The sequence below is a fragment of the Esox lucius genome, chromosome 6, assembly GCF_011004845.1.
Source record: "Esox lucius isolate fEsoLuc1 chromosome 6, fEsoLuc1.pri, whole genome shotgun sequence".
NCBI lineage: Eukaryota > Metazoa > Chordata > Actinopteri > Esociformes > Esocidae > Esox > Esox lucius.
Window position 1 is genome coordinate 24,710,639 of NC_047574.1, and position 20,555 is coordinate 24,731,193.

Below are 20,555 nucleotides of genomic sequence, written 5' to 3' on the forward strand. Positions count from 1 at the left end.
CATCATATTGACATGGACCGACTTTATTTGAAAAGTGCTAGTTTTCCAATCACAGATTTACAAACATATATTTTTTAAGTGTTTAAAACCATGTGCTTGATACCAAACCAATTTTTGCTAATTTCCAACGGGAAAACTGGCAACCCAGCACATATTTTCTAATTACTGCCCACGGGAAAAAGTTTTGTCATTACATCATTGTTGAGCTGTAATGATGAAACTGTCCATCGGAGGGAGACAAAACTATGCTTGTTCAACGGAGAACCTTCTGTGGCACCTAGAAATGTTTGCATTTTGACATATTTAACATATTAATCAGCTTAATTAGTAACAGTATTTATGGTAATAGTAATCTCACTTATATTACAGAGCACACGGTAAGGTTTGATTCCCAGTCTGGCTTCAAAACACAGACAGGCAGGTGGTTCTCAAAAGTATTCACCTATTTTAATGGATCTACAGTCTGGCAGACAACAGTGCATTCTGCAACAATAGCCCTGGTGTTGAATAAAAGGCCTTTAGGGGCCACAACTCACATAAAATATCAGCTAGACTTTACCAGAAGACATGTGGGAGACTCTGAGAACAAGTGGAAGAAGATTCTAAGGTCTGTTGAGACCAAAAACACCATGATCTTGAGAACACCATCCCAACTATGAAGCATGGTGGTGGCAGCATCATGCTATAGGGAAACTTCTCTGAATCTGTGCCTGGAAAGCTTTTGAAGCTAGAGGCAAAATGGATCCAGCAAAGTACAGAACAATTTGAAAAAGAAAAGCTGATGTCTGCAAGAGTCCTGGGACTTAGGAGAAGATTCATCTTTCTGCAGCAGAATGACCCCAGACTGGAGTGGCTTAAAAACAAAATGGTCACTGTCCTCGAGGCACCCAGTAAAATCTTAGAACACTACCCAATTCAGAATATCTGGTGTCGAGGCTGTCTGCAACCTCAATGTGCACAGCTCTGATGGTGAGGCAGGTGAACAACACGCCATACCTTTTGACTGTACTCCAACCCCACTTTTCATCAAATGGCCCGAAATAGTCAACACCAGTATTCGTAAAGGAGGCTTGTCGAGCAAGAGGCGATCTTCAGGTAGGTCCGCTGTCTTTTACTCTCCAACCCTCCCACTGATCCTGCGACACATAGCACACTTGTTGATTACCTTTTGTATTGCAGAATTGACTTGTGGGATCCAATACTTGCATCTTACATTTATTTGTGCCAAGACATAACTGCGTCCGCAGTGTCCTGTTTTTTGGTGTATGTCTCTCAAGACCGGTGTGGCAACTCTGCTGTGCTCAGTGATAAATGCTGGATGTTTGGCATTCTCTGGCATGGCCGAGTTGTTGAGTCTTCTGCCGACTCTCAAAGTGCCATCAATTAGACACGAGAAATCTTATCTAATTTGAACAGCTGACTGCTGCGACTGACTTGTTTTCCTTTCTGCAGAGCTTTGATATCTTCTCCAAACTGCTGCCTTTGACTGAACTGCATTTCTTCTGAATCTGCATTGACCAGATCATCCAAGGTAAGTGGTTTCTTTTCTGTTGTTTTCTGTACTCCTCCATATGCCGTTCTATCTTTGATCTATGCTTTTCGGGGTCCTTTTCGGTTTGACTGATTGCTCTTGATAACTTTTTTCTTTCCTCTTTCAATTGCCTTAAAGTTTTCTTTAGTTTTAGAATCCAGGCCACTGACCTTTTTAATTCAAGCCAGTCTGAGTAGTAGTTGATCAGTTCGTTCATTGGTTCCATGTTGGCATCAAATTTAATTGCGTTTACTGTAACTGTATTCTTGACCTCCGGATCATCTTGAAGGCTTTCTTTCCTTTGAACAGGTTGTTTTGGCCAACCACATTCATTGTTCAGCAAGAAGTTCAGCATGGGCTCATTCAACTCACCGTTGGGCCACCAAAGAAAAGAGAGGAGATCTGTGTCTTCTTCTGGCACCTTTACTTGATAAAACATTGACTCTATGTCTGCCATCATGGCTATAAGCTCCTCATTAATTCTTAAGAGGACACCAACTAACATGTTGGTCAGGTCGGGCCCATGTAGTAACTTAATATTCAGAGACTGGTCCTGAAACGAGGATGTGCAGTCAAAGATCAATCGTATCTTTCTTTTATTAGATGGTACACCCCGTGTTGCGGTATGTTGAACACACTGTTGTTGTCACGGTTCAGCTGGTCTGCTGGAACTTTGTCAAAAATGGTGTCCATGAATCCCTTTTTAATCTTCAAAGAAATCAGGATTCTTCTTGAGCTTTCTGAGCAAACTGGCTATGTGCAGTACTGCCACACAACGGTTATTAGGTATTTGAAGCTTCTCGTTCTTGAGCCGCAATCCAGTGTCCATTCTCAAAGACTGTTGTTTTCTGCAAAGACTCCATGAACGTTGTTTTCATGAGACATCTCTTCCTTGTAGTCATAGTTGCGCTCTGAAAATTCAGTGTTGTACTGCGGGACCAGCAGCTTGTTCTCTGTGTCATTCAGTTCCTTCCTTATGGGTCCATTCACAACCCAACCAATAGCAGTCTTCACCGCATAAGGGCCTCCTTTTCAACTGTTGATGATGTGCCACAACTCCATTGCTCTTGAACAGTTTGCTCAAATAAGTACGACCAACATCCGCTTCAAATTCTGGCAAGCGTACTCCACTGAGATATCTGATTGCTTGAGTATGTTCTCTGTGTGAACAGGTATGTTGCTGTGAGTGTACACCTTGGGTCGCCCAATATACTTAGTCCTCATACTTTCAGATCCGATATTCATGAGTTTCTGTTCTCCAGGTTTTGTCTTGACCCATGGTGCTGAAAAATGTTTGTGTTGGTATCCCTTTAATGTTCAGCTTCTTTCGTAGGTCTTCTGTGCAGAACGCTGCTGTGCTGCGATTTTTTTACACATTCAAAAATCTCTTAGAATTTATACATTACTAACTAATGCATATCAACTACCATGAACCTTAGAAATTATCATTAAATTATCATTACAAATTCTTCACCGATTGTACCCAGTTATTATTATTATTATTATTATTATTATTATTATTAATCAACTAGTTCCTAGTTGGCTCTTACATTTGGAAAGAGTTTAAACATGCTGTTTACCAACTTGAGGGAGCTTGAGTAATTTTGAAAAGAAGAATGGGCAAAAATTACTATGCTCTTATGTGCAAAGCAGGTAGAGACTGTGACAGTGATGTCTAATTACTGCCAAAGTTGTCTCTACCAAATATTAACTGAAGGGGGTGAATACCTATGCAATAAAAAAAGTTCTGTTATGTATTTGTGATTTAAAACTAAAAAATAATTTTTCAAGTTATGAACTTTTACAAGATGAAAATATGGAAAGGCCCAAGGGGGTAATAACTTTTGAGAGCCACTGTAGTTTAAATTAAAGTACAGACAAAAATGCATGCTTCTGAAGGTCATATGCAGGGTTAACCAAAACCTAAGGGGGTCAACTCAGTAGATATCAATGATGGTGGCAGCAGACAGGGTTTGGGAAAGAGACACATACAGTACACTATAATTCCCAGAGACCTCCTGTGTAATTTCATGACCGGTTACTCCTTGTCCGGTATTAATGTGTAAAGTTCAGCTGGTGAGATGCTCCAGCGGCCACACATCAAAGCCATCATTAAAGTTTAAGAGACAAACCAGCTGCATGTCAGTCTCTATGCCCTGCTATAACACCCCTGTACAAACAAAATGTTATCTCACCATAAGCCTGAGTTATTCATCTGAGACATGAAAGAAATGAGCTGCACAGTTCTTTATGTCAAAACATGAAGTGGGGATGTCAGCAGTATAACTTGATCTGTCCCAGGGAGAATGACCTTTCTTACTGTTGGAAAGAAGCAATCAGCAATAAGCATCCAATCACTGTATGCCTGGCAGCTAAAAACTGTGTGTAGGAGTGGAACACTTTCAGGCTTCAGAGCCAAATAAATGATCTGCAATTATGATGAGCACTGTACTAATATAGTGGACCGGCTCATTGCAATGTGGAAACCAGTCTGCTGTTGCTGACAGACTAGATGACCTCAGGCGATATGCGTCCTTTGGTTAATATGCGTCCTTTATTCTGACCTTACCAGTGTTCCGATATTGGCCACGTTTTAGCTGTTACCTCTAAACATGGCAGTAAAATAATATGTTTCTGGTATCCATCCACTGTGTCTGAGTAGTTATGTATCCATGCAGATTCCTTGAATGGAGATTACTTGACATATTCTTTCAAAATGATACGTTTTTTTCCACCAAAAATGACGTAAATCATCTGTCAGTGTTTGTGAAGGGGGGGGGGGTTGTGGTTTCACTGTCCAAATCCATTTACACCTTTAAGATCCAGATATAATGCGTGTTTGAGTACTTCTGGTGACTTTCAGGATGATCAGATCACAAACAGATCACAAACAAATGACACACCTGACAAATGATGCAAATTTGAAAAAGGCGTAGATGTGGTTAGCGAGCATCAGATGCGAGGGTTACGAACAAAAAGACAGACACAGGACATTCATGTAATAGAAGCTTTCATGACAGTCTATCCAGCAATGACAGCTAGCTACAGGTTGGTATAATTTTCTGTCAAAATTGTTCTAGTTTTCTTCTTTCTTAGACCATTCTCCCCCTCCCCTCCACCAAACAAATCATAACTCTCTCCCTTTCTTCTCCTCTCTTGCCACACTGCTTCATTTCCTCAGCAAACCAATCTGTCACGCCTTCCCTCTCCCCCCCTAAATCTCCAGCTCCCTTACCACTGTCGTTTATCCTCTTAATGCCCGTTTAAACTGCCTGGGATCTGAATTAAATCCCAGTCCAGGGCATTCAGCGGATGCCACACAAACACCCATCAGCTCACATTAAGCTCTGTGAGGCGAAACAGCACCGAAAGAAATGGGCAGGGAGCAAAAGTGACAGCTAGAGTGAAATCATTTAAAGGAGAGCTTATCATAAAATCTGAGGGGAGTGAGTGTGTGTCTGTGTGCTCACGCCTGTCACCCAGTGAGCACCAGAGCTGTGCAGAAAGGGGAGACGGATCAGCCCCTGATCACCCCGCTTTAATGAGCGTCGTGGAGAGCAAAGCCACGGCTCGTACCGAGATGATGCTCATTAATGTCCGGCGGCAGAGCGAGAGGAAGAGGTCCAGTGAGCGGACCGACCAGAAGATAGCCAGATAATTAGAGTCAATACGAGCACTCCGTCACGGCCTAATTAGTGTTCAGGCCACTTGTCCCCGGCTCGGGTAATTTCTGAGGAGTCACAAAGAGGACGATCGCAACAAAAACTGAACAAGGAAATATCAACTACGTAGAGTGAATGAGCCAAATTAGGGGGAGTGTGTGTGTGTGTGTGTGTGTGTGTGTGGGGGGGTTGATGATGGGGAGGTTTTGGGGGCTTTAATGGACTGGTTGCTGTCAGGTAAATCACCGGCAGGGGTTAGTGTACATCATAAAAGCTGCCCGCCCTCTGTGAAAAACACACACCTGATTGACTGGACAAAGTCTGTTGGCAATTATTCAGATTTTCTTCATGAGGAATCTTCAACAACAAAAATGAATGAATGGATACGCAACCAAAATGTATATTTCAAACACTACTCAAACCAAGTATGCAGTGAAAGAACAACCACAACAGTGTTTGAAATGAAATAAGTCTGTTGTACTTGTTCTGAATGTATGATTGCAATTGAATTAAATGAAATTAAGCTGATGTTTAATGTGTCCATGTTCATGGCCTCCTGGTGCTGTTTATTATATTAATCAGGGCTTCATAATTTACAAATTATACAATATAGGTATAAGGATGATATATAATCAATTTAAAACGTGCCTAATGTATACTTGACATAAGAATTGATATAAAAATATATTTTCTCTGGTGGTAGATGTGAGTTGATTACATAAATGCAACCTTCTTGTGGGCTGTGAAGCAGACAAAACGTTGAGTCAGATGCAGGTCAGAGTAGCGGGCTAGGATCGCTGCCACACACATGCTCACTACACTATATCTCAACAGGGGAAATCTATGTTTACTTGACTGAACAAAATCATTTTGATTCTTTCCACATTCTGGAAGTGTTTCCTGACAAGTTTACAAGTTTGAATTGTTCTATACCTTGGTTACCTAATAATGTACTATATACTGATAGGTCCGGAAATATTTAGACACTGACACAGTTTTCATAATTTGGGTTCTGTACGCCACCACACTGGATTTGAAATTAAACAACCGAGATGCAATTGAAGTGCAGACTTTCAGCTTTAATTCAAGGGGGAGAAAAAAATATTGTATGAAACATTTAGGAATTGCAACCATTTTCTAACACAGTCTCCTTATTTCAGGGGCTCAAATGTAATTGGACAAATTAACACAATCATGAATACAATGATCATTTTTAATACTTTGTCGAGAATCCTTTGCAGGCCATGACTGCATGAAGTCTGGAATACATGGACATCAACAAACGTTGGGTTTCCTCCTTTGTGATGATTTGCCAGGCCTCTCTTGCAGCTGTCTTCAGTTGTTTGTTTGTGGGTCTTTCTGCCTAAAGTTTTGCCTTCAACAAGTGAAATGCATGTTCAATCGGGTTGAGACCAGGTGATTGACTCAGCCATTGCATAGTATTCCACTCCTTTGCCTTAAAAAACAGCTGGATTGCCTTCACGGTGTGTTTTAGGTCATTGTCCATCTGTAAAGTGAAGCTCCATCTAATCAACTTTTAGATGGAGCTTCAAGAATTTGGCTGAATCTGAGCAGACAGTATATCCCAATACACTTCAGAATTAATCCAGCTGCTTCGGTCTTCTGTCACATCATCAATAAACACTAGTGACCCAGTGCCTTTGGAAGCCATGCATGGCAATGCCATTACACTGCCTCATGTTTTACAAATGATGTTGTATGCTTCGGATCATGAGCCGTTCCAAGCCTTTCTTCACACTTTTCTGTACAGGTTGATCCAAGTTTTATCTGTCCAAAGAATGCTGTTCCAGAACTGGGCTGGCTTTTTTAGATGTTTTTTAGCAAACTCTAATCTGTCTGTTCTATTCTTGAGGCTTATGATTGATTTGCATCTTGTGTTGAACCCTCTGTATTTGCTCTCGTGAAGCCTGATTTTTATAATAGACTTGGATAATGATATGCCTACCTCCTGGAGAGTGTTCTTCACTTGGCTGGATGTTGTGAAAGGGTTTTTTCTTTACCATGGAAATGATCCTACGATCATCCACCATTGTGTCTTCCATGGACATCCAGGCCTTTTTGTGTTGCAGAGCTCAACAGTGCTTTCATTTTATCAGAATGTACCAAACTGTTGATTGATGTTCCTGCTATGTCGTTGATGGATGGCCTGTTTCACATGCATTGAGAACTCCTTTGACCGCATGTTGTGGTTTCACAGCAACAGCTTCCACATGCGAATGCCACACCTGGAATCAACTCCAGACCTTTTACCTGCATAATTGATGAAGAAATAACAAAGATATAGCCCACACCTGTCCCTGAAAAAGAGGGTGCTACATATTAAAGGGCAATAATTCCTAAGCCCTTCCTCCAATTTGGATGTGAATACCCTCAAGCTGAAGCTAAGACACTGTACCGTAAGCTCATATTCATTATTTAACTGTAACTTAAATATATTTTGGTAAACAGACAAAATAACAGTGTGTCAGTGCGGAATTATTTCAAAAATTTTAGTGCAGTGCATTCAGAAGTATTCAGATCGTTTCATCACTAGGGTTGAATCATGGTGGTGGCAGCATCATGCCGAGGGAATGTTTTTCTGCGGCCAGGACTGGGAGACTAGTCAGGATTGAGGGAATGATTAGTAGAACAAATTACAGACAGTTACTTGATGAAAACCTTCTGCAGAGCTTTCATGACCACAAATTGTGGATATTTCTGGGGCTTAATGAATTTGCAAAATATAAAAAAAATCATATTTTGCTTTGTAATTTTGTGCAGATTGAGGAAACATCCATTTAATTAATTTTTGAATACGGATGTAACATGGCAACATTTGGGAAAGGTGAAATGGTCTCAATACAATCTGAATGCACTGTACAGTACATCTGCAAGACCCCATGCAACCAACTCCCTAAATTGGTATGTTGGTTTCTCCTTTGTTTATCCCAGATTTTGTTTATGCTGGGCTCTTATTTAACTCTGTTTTGGCTAACCTTCAATATAGCTTCAGCAACACAAAACACACTTTCTTCAATCTCCAACTATCTCCAACTAAAAAAATGCATATTATTCAGTCAGACACTACCTGTACCTGCCTGCCCAACAAACATCCTCACTGGGCTCCTCAATGTTTGCCTACCTAGTAGAAATCTGGCTCCTGTAGATACCACTGGTCATTCCTAAAGTCAGCACTTCCACTGGCCTTCTTTCTTTTCAGTTCTCTGCTGTAAATGAATGAAACAAATTACAAAAGAATCTCATTGCATCTGCCTACATCCTCCAATCTGTGGCTCTGCTGTCCAGGTTGCTACTTTCCCTTGTGTTGTGTCTCATGTCTTCCTGCTGCTGGACCTAATGAGATCAAAAGAATTTAGGAATATGATACTTTTGTGATTGTCCTTGTCAATTTAAAAAATGCACAAATCTTGTATTTCTAATTCTCTTAATGGTTGTAGAATAAGTACAAAGAAACCAAGTTCAGCATTATACTTTCATAATATCATCCCTTTGGTGGAATATTAATCCAACAATCACCCTTCAACAATAATTTATGGTCTATAACCTGATACCTGTCTTTACTGTGACGATTGTCCCTGCTCCTACTCTTTGTCTAACATCATCCTGGTGCTGTTGGATGTATCATCCTGGTGCTGTTGTATGTAAGGAGAGCAACTTATAATTATAATTATCATTTGTGATTCCAGGAGAAATATTACTCTATCACCAATCATGTTCTCTTACAGTGTTTGTTTCCTTCTGCCCATGGTCCTACTGTGCTGGTGTTGCCGGCCCCTGCAGTGTTTCTAATGTCACCCTGCTGCTGGATTTAAGACTCATATGGATTTATTCACTATGATGACACAACATCTGTGACAGCTGTAAACACATTATTGAGTTTATTCATCTCTAGGCTAGTGTTTTCACCAGCTGACATTATCTGTTATTAGTCACTAGTTAAAGTTTGCTTACATTCATATTTGCTAACGTTTGCTGCTAACGTAGCAGCAATAGTCATTAGTAACATTTCAAACACAATTTCGCTTAGGGCCCCCAAAAGGCTAGTGCTGGCACTGGACACAGGTCACACAAGGTATATGTTAAACATGATTTAACTACAACAAGAATGGTTGTGTTTAATGTATTCCCTTTTAGTTAGGCTATACATTTGGATAGGCCTTCTACCATTAAAGTGATAGGTGCTGATTTGTTACTGTTCACTTCAATGGTGCTGAATATTTAGTGCATAATGTACAGTCGCATTTACTGTATTTTATCAGGCCTCCTCAACCCTGGTGCCCTCCTGCTGTGATGCTCCTAATATGAATAGTTCTGTGAGTAATCCCCTGTGATGATTTTTTCTTTAAATTTGAATGATATCAACTGTCAATTTAAAGAAAGTCATCTTTTTTAATAGTAATCAATTATTTCGAATTATTTTAGAAGTGATAGGCTACAATTAATATAATCCTAAAAGTTGAAATGTGTATATCCTGCTTTTGAACGCTAATGTGTTACATGTGTCACATCGATTGCAAAAGATAAGATGGTTTGCATACAATAGCCTACATTTTGTGTGTGCGTGCGCGCGTGCGATTGCGAGAGTCGCGTGTGACATCACTGCACACCGAGGACTACTTGGTTTGGACAGTGTGGAGCCGAGCAACAGGCACTCTGAACACTAGTGCGATGTCGCGCAAGGATAGAGTTGCGCGAAAGCGAGGAGTGGGTAATGTTGCGTAGGCTTCGTTAAGGAGAAAAATGACGAAAACATATTTTCGGACAACCGCAATAGGAACTTAGCTTATTGACTTATACATGGAATTTGGAGAAGGATAAACCATGATGATTGTATAAGGAAAGGAGGCCTATTGGCGCTGTACAAAACGCACCGGGTGCCTTTTTCAGTACTCTGCAAACACCTGTCAACTGCTGGAAAATGAAGTTTGGGAAGAGCATTTGTATTCTTAACGTGGGTGGCACAAAATATGCGTTCCCCAGGGATGTAATAAAGGATTTTCCTCTGAGTAGAGTTAGCCGTTTGCACAAATGCGCCTCGGAGAAAGAAGTATTGGAGGTGTGTGATGATTACGATCGGGAACGGAACGAGTTTTTCTTTGATAGGCACTCGGAAGCTTTTTGTTTTATCATGCTGTACGTGAAGTACGGGAAGCTACGGTTCGTCCCGCAAATGTGCGAGCTGTCATTCTATAACGAGATGATTTATTGGGGGCTGGAGAGCTCAGACTTGGAGTTTTGCTGCCAACGGAGACTCGATGATAGGATGTCCGACTCTTACATTCATTTCTCCGAGGAGGAAGCCAGACTCGCGGAAGAGTTGAGGGACGATAATTTGGTGACTAGCCTAGTTACGGAGAGAGAAGAGTCCAAGTGGCTGGAAAGAATGAGAAGGACTTTTGAGGAGCCGACTTCATCAATCGCAGCACAAATCTTGGCCTCAGTGTCCGTTATATTTGTTATAGTGTCCATGGTGATGCTTTGTGCGAGTACTTTGCCTGATTGGAAAACCGCTGAGAACAAGAGCGTGGAGGAGCACAGGTACAACCCAGACTCTTTAGAGCATCCATCCGGGTATTTATGTCTTATCTTTATTTCTTTTTCCATATTTCCCACTGTTATTTGATTGTTTCCTATGTTGTGTGTTCTATGCTCCACTTCTCAATGGACTTGTAGGACTACAGGTGATGCATGTGTTGTTTTAGATGCTGTGAAGACCCATAGCCATCGCCTACCGACACCGTACACACATTCTAACCATACATAAAGCATATCTCTTTTATAACTCATGCTAATTCAGAAGTGTATATTGTTTTATTTTCACGCATCCATTAAGGCACGAGGGGCGCGGTATGAGCAATATACCAGGCTAAACGCTGGCTCCACGCAACGCTCATAGTGCCTTTAGCAGTGGTATATCGACAATATACCACAAACCTCAGCCTTATTCCTATTATTATTCCTGTTATAAACTGGTTAAATGTTTTTTTGTTGTTGTTTTTTTGATACCTGTAGTCTGATTTAGACAGCTCTCAGGCTTGAGTTACCTTAAGCTGCTCTGTATGCATTAGTAAGCCATCCCAAATAGCAATAAGGCACCTTAAGGGTTTGGGTTATATGGCCAATATACCATGGCTAAGGACTGCATCCAGGCATGCCTAAGACCAGCCTTTATCTGTGGTTAAAAAGCCATATACAGAACGCCCTTGTGCGTTATTGTTCATTATAAACTCTAAATATTAAATGTGAATAGGCCTGTTACACTATTTAGTGTTCCTAACCATATCCGATGGGGAAGGGTGCAATGAAAGAGCTATATTTTCTTTTTTTATTTGAAGTAAAATATCAAGAGTGCTTCTTCTCTTCTCCTACCAAAGTGAAAAACACGTTTCATGTGGCAAAAGTCTCCATTTTGTATGTCGGACAAGTGTCATTACAATATGACATATTGCTCACTTATCTTGGACACTTAACAGTGTTCTAAATGTTCATTACCATAAGAATCACTGTCCTTTGCACTATTGTCATTTTTGTCTTAGAGTTCTCAATTGTTCTGCATTTTATCTTTCAGCACTAGCACCTCATAGTCAATAACGCAAGAGAGGCTGAAGACCTTCCCAAGTAGGACCCTTGCCTCTCTTGTAGTCGACAAGCCATTTGTGCTACAGACATTATGGCAGTAAAGGCATCACGAATGGGGTTGTGACAGTCATGGATGTATGTTTGTGGACCTGTCCATGGTGCTGATTTTAGTGGTAGCCTACTATAAAAAGGACCTGTCCACAGAGCTGATTTAAGTGGTAGCCTACTATAAAAAGGACTTGTCCACAGTGCTGATTTTAGTGGTAGCCTACTATAAAAAGGACCAGTCCACGGTGCTGATTTCAGTAATTGAACACAACCTTTTTACAGTGTTTATGTATGGTAGGTTGTAGCTATTGTCATAAGATTCTGGAAATGGATGAATTTGATTATTTATTGCTTATTCTTGGTCTAATGCACTGTTTTAACCCCAAAAGCATCAACAGGGGTTCATTTTGACTCAAATGGGTGAAAGAAATAGCAATATTTCAAAAGTATTTTCAAAACATTTTTAATCCTTCGGTTAGGACTTTTTCCACTGCTTACCAACATAAAAAAAATATTTCTGTGTTAATATGTAGGCGTTAAAAGCAACCTATTTTGTGTACTAGTGTTATGTTCAAATATAAAGTTTGTGGTGACATATATATACATATTTGTGAGCTGCCAATTAATTCCTGACAAGTAATTCCATTTAATTCCTGAGAGCTCCATGCAGCTGTGAAATCATTGCCTGTAGAAATCTTGCTATTCTACGCCTTTTGTCATGGCATCTGAGCAGGGCCAGCTCTTCCCTTTTGGGTCCCAGTATGTTTTGGTTCCGGGCCTCACCACATGTTTGCCAGAAATAATAATTGGGTCGGGGCCCCCTGGAAGTTGGGGCATGAGTCCTCTGTGCCCATCAAGTACTGATGAACGCATGAAACATAGAATGTTACTAAACATTTTTGAAAATGTTTACATAAAACTTACTTTGGAATATTGAAACCATTTATTTGTATTAGAAAGGTTACTGAAAAAAGAGCATCAGTTTGACATAAAGTGTCATTTACAATAAAAATATTAAGTTACCCCTGTTGGTGCTTTCCTGCTTTAAGGGTTAACGATTCATGTCTACTTTGGACGTTTTCAAGGAGATGTTCTCAATCCTACTGAGCCATTTATCAATACATATAACTGTGTGTCTGCCAATTCTCTTGTTCATTTGTCCACAGAGCTGTTTGTCATCCCTATCTTGTCTGCTCTCACTCTGCTCTTTAACCTTTGTGTCTGTCTGTCTTGTATCCATGACTGCCACACGGACCACTCTCAAGGTATTGGTACCTGAAAGGCACACAAGCATATTAAGTTATATGTGTGGGTGTGAGTGTGCATTTGTGTGAGTGTGTGTGTTGTAATGGAGGTAGGTATTGTTCTAAGCCAATGATAACAGGTTATGGTTGCCCTGTTGTGGATTCTTGAAAATCGGGACAATCCCATTTTTTTCCTGTGATATCTGTCCTAGTACTAACTAAATTTAACATTAATATTTTCATCGACCAAAAATGTCAAAACATATAAAGATACAACCTTTTTCAGAGTCTGTCAAATGCATCTTATACTTTGCATTGATTGAAAAACAAGTGTTTAAAGCTATTTATTTCTTGAGTTTCCAACATATTTAGTTATTGCGTTATGGCTAATTTCATCAGCATTTTGCATGTTTTCTAGATTCTAGAAATATATGTATTCAACAACAATTATCCCAACCATCTCAAACAGCAAATACTTCAGTTCAATATGTTTTTGATAATTCCATAATTTGGCAATAGTGATGGAGTTCACAAGCCAGGGACATAGTTAGTGACATAGTTTACACAACATCTTTTTGACTCAATATTTGGGATTCAGAGAAATCTGAGAGAGTTCATCAAATCTCCAAGCTCCAAGCTTAGCTCTCCAAGAGAGTTTGTCATTGATATAAATTTTTTTCTCATTCAGTTTTTTTTTCTACTGTGCTGTTTTCCTACTGGACATGGATTGTCCTGAATTTCAAGAATCCCTTGCCGAATTTAATGTTTTTAAATGGGCCAATGTTATACTAAGGTAAGCATGATGCAGAGCAATGCAGATAAATCATATTCTACTCAAACAACTTACAATATGAAATGAAAATTGATTCAATTAGGAGATGCTGCCATTGATCAACTCAAAAAGTCCATAATGTCAAAATGAATAAAGAAATCCAAAATATTTTCACAATTCTGACTACAAATATACAACAATCGCCTGTGTAGAAAAATGTGCCAACAAAAAAGTGTGCGCTTCTTGATGGAAAATTTAGACCATATGATCAACATTTGTATCAATGTCTCTTTAAGGTCCACATTTGTGAATTGTGCCTTTCAGAATTTAACAATTTGACCACAGTATATATTTCAATGGGCTGTACTGTTGCTGTCTTTTTAGTGGGGGACTGCAATTTCCACCATTCTAATCCTTAGTGACAGCCGGTTGTGCCTTTTAAAAATAATAGGCATTCTCTGATCTCAGTCCCACCCAGGTTTACCATGCCTATAATTAATGGTACAATTTAGTTGTAAAAAGCTTCCAAAATACCTGATCAGTATGCTTCTACCATTGTCTCACCCGGGAGTGTATTCACTGCTGCAATACATCTGAAAAGCCCTTCAGCTCCAGGAAGGGTCTCAGAATCAAATGAAACTTTAAAATGAGCATACAAGATCCATTTGTCATTTTCTGCTGTTGAATAGGCTTACTAAGAGTTTCCTTGATAACATTGCCTCAATGTCAGAAAGATTGTTTCTTAATGTCAAAAGGTAGGGAAAGTAGGCACACCAGTACTACAAAACACTATAATTACAACCTGAACTAAAAAGGCAAAATATCTTTAGCATTTTCTGGAGTTAAACATTTCTGGCAGTCAGGTTAGTAAAAAAGTTTTAAAAAATGGTTGGAGATTTTTTGGATCAAAATGTATGTTTTCATAAGTCACATGGCTCCAAGACTATAGCTTACCAGCTGTTTGAGAGTGAAGCTTTATTATTATGTGATGAGATTTAAGCCTGCTATTACTCACTTGTCAGTGAAGAGCAACTACTGATCCAGTCACCAGTTTCATATACAGTAGCTGATTGACAGCTCCCTTCTGTAATATACCGTAGCTTCACACTCCCACTGCTCCTATGGAAAAAGGTTAGAACGGATTCTCCAGCTGTCACAGTCGGATAAGCCTTTCATCTTTCCGAATCAGCCCAAAATAACCCTTCAAGAACCCTTGGAAAAGGTCCTACCTAAATCCAAAATGGCTTCTCTTACAGCGACTACTGAAGAACCCATATTGGTTCTGCGTAGCCAACGTGTGCAGCCCATTGTTTGTAGATACAGTGTGCAGACATGTAGTACAATCCCCCTTTCTCTCCTGCTCGAACTAACTCCGAGCGGTTCTCCCACCCACAGGATCATCGAGGCTGTGTGTATTGGCTGGTTCACCGCCGAGTGCATCGTGCGCTTCATCGTGTCACGGGACAAGTGTGAGTTTGTCAAGCGGCCTCTCAACATCATTGACCTGCTGGCCATCACGCCCTACTACATCTCCATATCCATGACCGTGCTGACGGGCGAGAACTCCCAGCTCCAGCGGGCCGGCGTCACCTTGCGCGTCCTGCGCATGATGCGCATCTTCTGGGTGATCAAGCTGGCCCGTCACTTCCTGGGCCTGCAGACCCTGGGGCTGACACTGAGGCGCTGCTACCGGGAGATGGTGATGCTGTTGCTTTTCATCTGCGTGCCCATGGCCATCTTCAGCGCTCTGGCCCAGCTCCTGGAGCATGGCCTGGACCTGGAGTCGCCCAACGAGGACTACGCCAGCATCCCCGCTGCTTGTTGGTGGGTTATTATCTCCATGACCACTGTGGGCTATGGAGACATGTACCCCATCACCGTGCCTGGGCGAGTGCTGGGTGGCCTGTGCGTGGTGAGCGGCATCGTGCTCCTGGCACTGCCCATCACCTTCATATACCACAGCTTTGTGCAGTGCTACCACGAGCTCAAGTTCCGCTCGGCCCGCTGCACGCGGAGCCTGTCCGCGGAGTTCCTCAACTGACCGGGCTGCCGAGGTCTTAGGGGCCTGCTCCTCACTGAGGCCGTCCACCCTAGGACTGTGCGTCGTTGTGAAACAGGACCTTTCTCATTTTCACACATAAAAAAGAAGGAATTCGTCAAAGCCCTTGATTTTGGAGGGGTCTCAGTGTTTCGAGGTTGGTGAACAGCACAGCCTTTCTTCAACAATCCAAATAGGAAGCAGTTGAACCTGATTTGGACTGTTGTGTTCGGGGGAAGGTGTCCCTGACAGGATGTCACTGTTGGACTAGATGGTGTCAGACCAGACAGAGGCCTTCATATACTGTGGATTATAATGAATCTAGTCCATATTATAGCACAGCCTGGCTGACATTCTTCTCACATGGCAACAAGCCATAAAAGGGATTTCAATTGAAACACTTCTCTCGATCCCACACTTCTGGCAGTGTTACTGTGTGAGGATAGAAGGTGTCAGTACCCTTCTCTGTCTTAGATCTTGTCTTTCTACAATATTGTCTACCGATGCATTACAAAGAACCAAAGTGTTTCAGTACAATGTACACTGTATGTTCCCTTTAATCTCTTGCTTCACAGCCCACGGTTCACCAATTGTCTCGATTTCACCAATCCAACAAACATAAGGAGCACAACACATGCCGAATTGGAATGAGTCTATTTACAACTTAAACATGTCAAATGTTTAACCTTTCACCCATTCCATGAAAACTAACCAACCGGCTAACCAACCAACCAACCAATGTCCTTGATAGGTATTTTCTATAGAAACCAAGAGAGGGGGTGGGAGAGATTGAACAGAATGTGTACAGTAGCATGTGGGTCTGTCTCCTCGGCTGTGTGGGCTGCAATGTGGAACACTGAGCCACAGAGCGAGAGTGTGCCATGGAGAGACGGGTGGTTCGGCTGACACCAAGCGGTGCCACGAGGAGAGGCCAGGCGTGCCTCAGCCTCGTTAGTGCCGCGAGACTTCTGACTAGAGGAGTGCAACCATTTGTGGCTGGTGTGAAAACCTTGGTCGCATTCGTCTGTCAAAACCAAAGCACTTTGCATGCAGGGGCTCGTGTCAAAACCACCACAGCCTTTGGTAGGCGCTCCTCTTTATGTTGTTGTCCGGCCCACCCGGTTCTCCTCGACACGCTGTCGACGCCATGTTTGGGTGACTTGTGTGATGCATTCAGCCACCTATCCTGTTGCAGGGAACTCGACTGAGTCTGAGAAGCTTTGATCCAGGAAAATTGGGAATGAGATCATCATGGGTTCTTTTCATGTCAGCCCGCTTCAGGCGATGCTGTACCGGTTATCATTTACAAGCACCATCTGTCCTGAATCCGTCTGTGCATAGCTGTGTTTGCTCTGGATTTTTTGACCAGGACAGGATTGCTGTGTTCGCTCACAGTCAGAAAAATATATTCTTGTTAGATTTGCTCTCCAAAAATCTCAGTATGTCCTTGGCCTCATTCTATCTGAGTTCAGTTGTGAACCAAAGCTGTTTTATATCTTCTGGAAGCATTTTATATAGCGGGAGAAGAAAACAGTCCTTTAACTCAATGATGAATATATACATATGAGCCATATTGTCAGAGTGCTCTATTTAAATCAATTCATATTCATTGGTAGGACTCCCTATCTTTCTACTAGGGATGCTGGTATTGTTGACACATCTTTAGTGTTTCTTTGCTCAGCCCTCAGAATTATCTTTTCCACTGGCTGCAGACAGCACCATCTGCACTCTTTGATCTGCCCTGGCTCTTGTCTGCTTCGCCAAACCAAGCAGTCCCAATACATTACCTGTGTTTAATATTGATGGGAATAGATTTAACTCATTATTTCAGAACTTTTGGGCATCAGGCACTTGTTAGACTTGATCAACCTTTCCAAAAGTTAGACATGCAGAACGGTATGTGGATATTGTTGGCATACGTATTGCAGACATTGAGTTATTGTAGCGCTCCTTCTTATTACAGTTTTTCAACTTCATTCAAACTTTGAACTTTGACTAGTGCATTTCAAACTTAGCTACAATATGTCTTCTATTTCCAACAATGAGTTCATAACACAAAGAATGTGGGGAAATATCCCACCAAAGAGTTGAGAGGAAACAACATGAGTATTTACTTTGAAACTGTGAACACAGAATGACTTTAAAACCTGCAGTGATCTGGCAGTAACAAAATCCTCCTACGGGAATCATTTCCTCTCACTTTCTCTCGTCAACACATTCAGCCCACCTATCAAGATGTTTAACTACCTCTGCTCTCATTAATAAAATCATAGGAAGTCACATTGCCCCACAGCAATTGCTATTTATAGAGTGTACCCAACCAGCTTGACAGAAGTCCACATTATTCAGATATCCATGGATTCAAATTATTTATAGATAAGTGAAAATGTCACCAGAGTGTTACACACGCACCCACCCACACACCCATGCGAGAACACTCAAACACACTCACACATGCGAACACACACACGCAAACACACACACGCAAACATACACGCAAACACGCACAAAGTTGAGAAGTACCATTGGTCAAAATTAATGAGGTTCTTATCTCGGTGCACCCTATTACCATAAAATGGGTAAACAACATAATGAATTTTACATGTAATTATCCAATCAATACCTCATGTTCCATGAAACGTCAGAAAGGTCATCAGACAATACAAATAACTTGGGAGGTAATTAAACTTCAGCTTCAGTGGTTATAGCACTGACCGTCGAGTGACCTATTTAATATCCGTGTGACTGAAACCCTGTCATCACCTTCACATGGCCCACCTCAATGGGCTCTGACGAAAGTTGGAATGTCAAGCCTTTATTGGTTTCTCTAAAAAAAAATCTATTTTTGATGTTAAGCAAGCTTTGCACCTTTTCCTTTTCATATGGTCTTGATTTTGTTTTGAAATACTTCACGCCCCACTTTATCTTGGTGTTTTGACATCCCTGAAAATTAATGTGATATTTGTTAATGTGGAGCTCAAGAGTTCCATCCTTTGTGAAGACAATTTTGAGATTTGTTGTTTGTTTAGTTGGAATACATTTTGTATTGCAAAAGTCAGTATTTGAGAAATAACTGAAGATCATCTTCCATCCAAGTGTGGTGGGGGGATGTGGTGGGGGGAAAACATGGTCACAGTGTATTTATAACAAGAGAGATTATTTGAATAGTTTGTACATTTTCTATAAAACTTGATAAATTGTGATATTTCAAAATAGAGGACCTCCAACTTTTGGATACTGTACTTTGTCACACCCAAATACCTTAGGCACCTAGCATATTGCTGCTTCAATAGAATGTATGAGTGCAACAGTGATATTCTTTGAGAACATGGCTGTGTTTATGCAAGCCATATCTCCAATATGTTTATAGTTTCCCCTTCTTTTTTATGAAGCCAGTTATTTTGTATAGAGCTTGTTATTTACAGATAGAGCACTTCTATGCTTGTATATAAATAAAGAAACATTTAAAATCAAATGTATTTTTTGTCTGTCTACATTTAGGCTTACATCATGGTACATGCTGACTTTATAATCTAATTCACCATTAATCTAATCCCCTCTATAACTGCCTTGACAAGAAGTAAAACATTGTCAGGGGAGGTTCTCTTCTGCACTGTTCAAACAATGTAGTAAATGTATACGAGTCGAGTGTCGGAGTGTGTTGGATGAAGTTGTGTCACAGGCTTCTTTTTCCCAGAAAACCAGAATGTCCAATTGTCTGCTATCTGGCAAGTAATATCAGACCATTTTGTTTTGAGAGCTTAGCTGAAACCCTTATTCACAAAATGAATGTTACATAAAAAACTGAAACAATTAAACATTTTCTATTTAATATAATTTTCAACCATTGCAGAATAAATGCTTCACCCTTTTGGCTCTGATTGGTTTAGATTTCCCTAAGTAGCCATACAACATACAGTATGTTCTTGCAAATCTCTCATTTAATTGGGCATTAAATAGACAAGAGTTTGCACAGGGATTAGTGTGGTGCAATTGGCCAGCACTGTCCAGTTTTGCATGGTTAGTAATCAAATATGGTTGCCTAGTCTCATCATTCTCTAACAACTCCTTGTGGCAGCTTAAGCGCCTGTGAGCTTAATTGATGTAGAAGGCTGGAAAGTGTGTTCCTTTCAGCACATAAGGATTCCAGAAAAAACTTCCTGGTTGAGCAAGCAGCGTGATAACAACCAGAATGGCATTGGATGTGCTTCAGGTGACACTTATCTCAACATCGGCTGTCCAGACTCTGCAGGCAGTTGCGTGAGGAAGATGGCCCTTAATCACAAATTTGAGATACCACAATTGGGGAGAGAAAAACAAGGTAAAAGTAAAACATTTCTGCCCACACCTGGAGGGAAATGTGTTTATATTAGCTAGTGTTCTTTCTTTACAAAAGGCCATGGTATAATACCACTTCTTCTAAACTATGAACTTAATGTCTTGATATGGGAAAGAGAAAGTGATTAAAAATCGAAACATGTATAAACTGCAGCCACTTGTTATTTATATAATTTGCCTAACTATGAAAATCTCCTAGGCTACATACCAAAAATATATCACAATTTGCTCTTTCGTGTAAGTTATTAAACACTTCTTATCCCAACTTGCCCTACACGTTGAGATGCCCTTCCTTGTTGTACCACTAAGCTTCTGAGAGCAA

At 40.8% G+C, this 20,555-nt stretch overlaps 1 protein-coding gene across 2 annotated transcripts; it reads left to right on the forward strand.

The window, feature by feature from the left end:
- The first annotated feature begins 9,883 nt into the window (after positions 1-9,883).
- On the forward strand, positions 9,884-19,321 carry LOC105030296 (potassium voltage-gated channel subfamily G member 3). Of its 2 annotated transcripts, none has more exons than XM_010904046.3 (2): positions 9,884-10,785; positions 15,253-19,321. In XM_010904046.3, the coding sequence occupies exons 1-2, from the start codon at positions 10,133-10,135 to the stop codon at positions 15,896-15,898; spliced, it is 1,299 nt and encodes a 432-aa protein (XP_010902348.1). In that variant the 5' UTR covers positions 9,884-10,132; the 3' UTR covers positions 15,899-19,321. The 2 variants fall into 2 exon arrangements, with proteins under 2 accessions (XP_010902348.1, XP_010902350.1); XM_010904048.3 differs by having other exon boundaries at positions 9,884-10,752.
- Positions 19,322-20,555: the final 1,234 nt, after the last annotated feature.

Bases quoted from the DNA above. Each gene is read 5' to 3' on its own strand.
- LOC105030296 (XM_010904046.3), top strand. From the start codon at position 10,133: ATGAAGTTTGGGAAGAGCATTTGTATTCTTAACGTGGGTGGCACAAAA. The intron at 10,786-15,252 runs GTATTTATGTCT...TCCCACCCACAG, and splicing joins TCTTTAGAGCATCCATCCGG to GATCATCGAGGCTGTGTGTA.